The sequence below is a fragment of the Bubalus bubalis genome, chromosome X (assembly GCF_019923935.1).
Source record: "Bubalus bubalis isolate 160015118507 breed Murrah chromosome X, NDDB_SH_1, whole genome shotgun sequence".
NCBI lineage: Eukaryota > Metazoa > Chordata > Mammalia > Artiodactyla > Bovidae > Bubalus > Bubalus bubalis.
The window spans coordinates 24,120,937-24,126,312 of record NC_059181.1 but is presented as its reverse complement, the minus strand read 5'-3'; the positions used below and the strand labels follow the sequence as shown (position 1 = coordinate 24,126,312).

General features: G+C 38.7%; 1 protein-coding gene across 1 annotated transcript; it reads left to right on the top strand.

Annotated features, from left to right (window-relative positions):
- Positions 1–4,165: 4,165 nt before the first annotated feature.
- On the top strand, positions 4,166–4,537 carry LOC102392200 (60S ribosomal protein L31-like). Its single transcript, XM_044937265.1, has one exon. The coding sequence runs from the start codon at positions 4,166–4,168 to the stop codon at positions 4,535–4,537; it is 372 nt and encodes a 123-aa protein (XP_044793200.1).
- Positions 4,538–5,376: the final 839 nt, after the last annotated feature.

Here is a 5,376-nt window from a genome sequence, read left to right as displayed (position 1 = left end):
TTCTTCACAGCAAGGAAATAACATACCCAAACCATGTAATCATTCCTATACACATATTATCTTCAGAATAACATTGTTGCTTCCACTGAGATTTTTGTCAGAAAATCCAATTGGCTGATGTGATCGGCTGCATCCTAATGTGCTGAGGGTCACAGGGAGAAGCTTTCACTTCTCCCCGCACTTCCAGGCTCCAGGGTGCCCCTCCTGGAGGTCATAGCCTGCCCCCTTTCCCTGTGCTTCTCAGTCTTGTGCTTTTTTTCCTTCTCATCATCCTTCCCTGCTTCTCTTCCTTTTCGTGTCCTCATTAACTTCACTGTCCTCATCAGATGACTCAGAGTGATCACAGAGGGATGATTGGGAAATGAATTGCATTAGCAATCAGTTTACTGAAGGCTGACTCTGCCACCTCATATGTGTGAATTAGGGAATTATAGAGTCAAGGAAATGGAGGTTGGGGGAGGGGTGGGGAAGGAGAGAGAAGGGTGGGTGGGAACATGACATCTCAGATATTTGTAGCAGGCACTTAGAAGAGATGTTATATAATAAAATGTGTTATGTCATTCTCACTGTGATAATAGAGTTTTAGAAAATAAAAACATATATTTTTGAATATATATTATTTATATTATATATGTATATGTGTATATATAAATGATACATATTATTTTATGTATATATATGTATGTGTGTGTGTGTGTGTGTGTGTGTATATATATATATGTGTATATATATATATATATATATATATATATATATATATATAAAGATGCTTTAGATGAAAGCCTGGAAGAGTTTTAGGAAGAGAAATCTGGAGTTTCTCCTTGATTCTTCTACTCATAATTTTTCCCCAAGTAATTCTGTCTCAGTTGGTACAGGGTGGAGAGTGGGAAAAAAAATATCTGGCCTTTATTTAATGTGGGTGTAGATTAGAAATTCAGGCTGGCTGTCCAATAGGATTGGACTACCTACCAAATGTGTTGGAGTATCTAAAACACTTTTTTAAATCTCTGAGGCACTTCTGGCTTGCCAACCATATGCTGCTGCTGCTAAGTCACTTCAGTCGTGTCCGACTCTGTGCGACCCCATAGACGGCAGCCCACCAGGCTCCCCCGTCCCTGGGATTCTCCAGGCAAGAACACTGGAGTGGGTTGCCATTTCCTTCTCCAATGCATGAAAGTGAAAAGTGAAAGGGAAGTCACTCAATCATGTCTGACTCTAGTGACCCCATGGACTGCAGCCTACCAGGCTCCTCCATCCATGGGATTTTCCAAGCAAAAGTACTGGAGTGGGGTGCCATTGCCTTCTCCGTGCCAACCGTATGTTGAACCACAAATATTTACATCAATGTGATTCGGGAAAAATAAAATGACTTGAAACAGATATTCTTTCTCTACAGATAAAGTGGCCTAGAGAGTCTTGCACCACGTTGGTGAAAGGTGTGTGTGTCACAGACGGAACTGTGTCCTTTCAAAATTCGTACGCTGAGGTCTTAATTCCCCAGATTACCTCAGTAACTGGATTTGGAGACAGAGCCTTTGAAGACGTGATTATGGTAAGACTGTATGGTTAATATGATCAGTGTCCTTATAAGAAGAGATTACAACACAGACAACCATAGAGGAACACACCATGTAAAGGCCCAGTGAGAATTCAGTCATCTACAGACCAAGGAGAGAGGCCTCAGTAGAAATGAACCCCACCAACACCTTTATCTCCAACTTCTAGCCTTCAGAACTGTGGGACGACACAGTTTTGTTGTTTAAGGCACCCAGTCTGTGATACTTAGAAATGGTAGCCTGAATCGACTCACACAGCATGCTACACAGATCCCAATCCTTATCCAAGTTCCTCAAGCTCAAAGGTCAGAGACTGGGCTTGTTTAACCACGGATATAGTAAGGATATGAAAAAACTCTGAAACTGTAACATGTCAATGAGAACAAAGGGTAAACTCATGCACAAATATCACATTTTACTATTCTTTACCAACTCTGATGGTTTTTCTAGTGGTCATGTATGGATGTGAGAGTTGGACTGTGAAGAAAGCTGAGCGTGGAAGAGTTGATGCTTTTGAACTGTGGTGTTGGAGAAGGCTCCTGAGAGTCCCTTGGACTGCAAGGAGATCCAACCAGTCCATCCTAAAGGAGATCAGTCCTGGGTGTTCTTTGGAAGGAATGATGCTAAAGCTGAAACTCCAGTACTTTGGCCACCTCATGCAAAGAGTTGACTCATTGGAAAAGACCCTGATGTTGGGAGGGATTGGGGGCAGGAGGAGAAGGGGACGACAGAGGATAAGATGGCTGGATGGCGTCACCGACTTGATGGACATGAGTTTGAGTGGACTCTAGGAGTTGGTGATAGACAGGGAGGCCTGGCGTGCTGCAGTTTATGGGGTTGCAAAGAGTCGGACACAACTGAGAGAATGAACTGAACTGAACCAACTCTAATAATGGGTGGTGAGTTACAGGTTGGGGTCAACAATATTATGAATATTAGAGACTGAGAAAAACAAAAAGCATAGCCTTTTTGTAATTTTGATCTATTTTTCTAGAACACAGAACATGAATTCTGGGGTTCCTTTGGGATTTGGGGGACAAGAATGATAGATAAAACATGGAGATGTCCATAGGCAAATAAACTGCCTGGTTTTACAACATGGCCTTCTTATTCCATACCAAATAAATGCCTTCATAAAGAGCAAGTGTAGTAGGATTCCCTGGTGGTACAGTGGTTAGTACCCCAGGCTTTCACTGCCAAGGGCCAGGGTTTAATCCTTTGTGGGGAACTAAGATCCTGCAAGCTGGTGGCCAAAAATAAATTTTAAAAACTATAAGGGTATTTTTGAAAAAGAGCAAATATGTTGCCTGATAAGTCACTGAAAACTGAGAGGAAATCAGGAACAAAACTCTCATCAAAACATCTATATTTCAGTCAAAGAAAGCATGATTCATTATTTTCCAAATCACAAGAGGATGTTTCAATATTAATAGTTAGAACTCTCCCATTTGGATACAGGTATCTTACTATAAGAATCAGCTTTCTCCATTATAGCCACCTTTGTTTTTTTACTACTACTATAAGTAATTTTACAATTACTTATACTAATTCACATTTTATGGAATTAGCTATCCTTTCAACTTGATGATGTGTTTCATTATAGAAGTCAAAGGCCCGGGGTGTGTGTGTGTGTGTGTGTGTGTGATTGAGCCTGTTGAAGTGAAAAAGACACTCACAGGAGTTTAGACACTGTGCAAAATAAAAATGATCTATTTGGAGGAATGTGTAACTATCTCAATGAAATTTTAGATTTTCACTAGGGAACAAAGACAAAATAGCTATCCTAAACACTTAGTGGTTTCTTGATGTTTTTTCTTTTCACTTTTCTTTTTCTCCAAACTGCTTATCTATTTTTAGCTCTTGGCCTCCATTGATCTTTACAGATTCTTAACCTTCTGTAACTCCACTTCATTTCTCTAGAGGCATATTTGTCTACAGGCCTCATTTCTATGATTCTGTTGTTATTAGCCTAATAAGTATTCTCCCTCATGCTCACTGCAAAGTGGTTTTCTAACACCACAAACAAATAAATGAATCAATAAAAAAATGGGACTTCATTTGGAGCACACAAGACTTGTACTTAAAAATAAGCAGCAGTTTTTATTTTCTGTGCTGGTAAGAAATTTGCAAATCCATCAGGTCAAAATAACCAACACATGGAAAATGCCTGTTACTTACCATCAATTTTATTTTTAAGTGACATTCGAATAGCTAGAAGAATTGTCAATCTGTACATTTTCCTTTGATTATATAGGAGACAGCCTGCCATTATACCAGAAATAGTTAATATTACATCAGTAGGCAGCCCCAAAACATACAACTCCTGCTTTCCAATTTGTATTTATTTGAAAAAGGTCTAGGCAGTGTAGTTTATGCCAAATTCTTTAAGAAGGTGTTGTATGCTTAAAGCCAACTTTTATTACAATCTTAGATTAAGATCTCAGCAATTATAAGATTTCTTTATTGCTAGGAAATGTTTCTTATGTGACTTCTACAAATACATTTAGGCTTTTATTGGTATCTAATATATACCTATGTGCTCACAACTGTTGTAGGACATGCAGGAAATACAAAGAACCCCTATGCATTTTTAACCTGGACCCAGCAGGATGGCTCTTGCAAAGAAGTGGAGCAGGAAGGGCCATCTTGCAATGAACAAGATAGTGACCAGAGAATACACCATCAACACACACAAGTGCATCCAGAGAGTGGCCTTCAAGAAGTGTGCTCCTGGGGTACTCAAATGGATCCAGAAATCTGCCATGAAGAAGATGGAAACTCCAGATGTGCACATTGACACCAGTCTTAGTAAAGCTGTCTGGCTCAAAGGAATAAGCAATGTTTCACACCACGTCCACGTCCTCTTGATCAGAAAATGTAATGAGCATGAAGAGTCACATCAGCTCTATACACTGGTTAGCCATGTACCTCTCACTACTTTAAAAAACCTACAGTTAATGTGGATGAGGACTAACCAATGACCATCAAAGCTGTGAAACCTCAAACACACACACACACACACACACACGATATGATTCTGCAAAACTAATACAATTTTGTAAAGTTTAAAAATAAAATAAAATTTAAAAAAAATAAAAGGTAATTAACTTAAAAAAAAAATTTAACTGAACAGAAGATTAAGAAACGAACAACCCAAGACTAAATGCACTACATCCGAAGGATGAGTTCTAAAGAGAAACTCGAGTGAGAATGGAAATAGATAACGAAAAGCTCAGAAAGAAGGTTAATGGAACCTAATCTTTGGATCCACTGACTGATGACTTTCTTTCAGAGGACATTATAATTCACATTTTCTAAATTCATCAACTGTCATTCTCAGCCATGCTTCCACTATTTATATGTCACTGGAAATAACTGAAATAAAACTAATGTATTGAGCACATACTATGTGCCAGGTATGATATAAAGTCTTTTACACGGATTTTCTCATTTAATTCTCAGAATAACTCTGCAAGTTATGTTATACTGCCATCCTTTTTCATAAATTTTTTAAAAATTGGCACTTACACAGGATTAAGTCCCCACTAAAAGAAACTGGAGTTCTTGGAAGAAATGGCTGATCCAGGGTAGGGGAAGGTAAAGTAAAGAGTGTACCTGGAATATTTTCTGGGGCAAGAAAGTAAGGAAGCACACAAAACCTGAAAAGAACATTGGAACCAGATTAAATGGGCTCCTCCAGGAAAAACTGGGGACAATTTTGGCATCAAAATAGTGTCAGAAATGGTTGATAAAACAACTGAACTTTTCTGTTTGTTTTGAAAAGTCATTTTTTTTTAACTTTTCATTTTGTGTTGGGGTA

Excerpts from the sequence above, each read along its gene's own strand:
- LOC102392200 (XM_044937265.1), top strand. The coding sequence starts at position 4,166 with ATGGCTCTTGCAAAGAAGTGGAGCAGGAAGGGCCATCTTGCAATGAAC.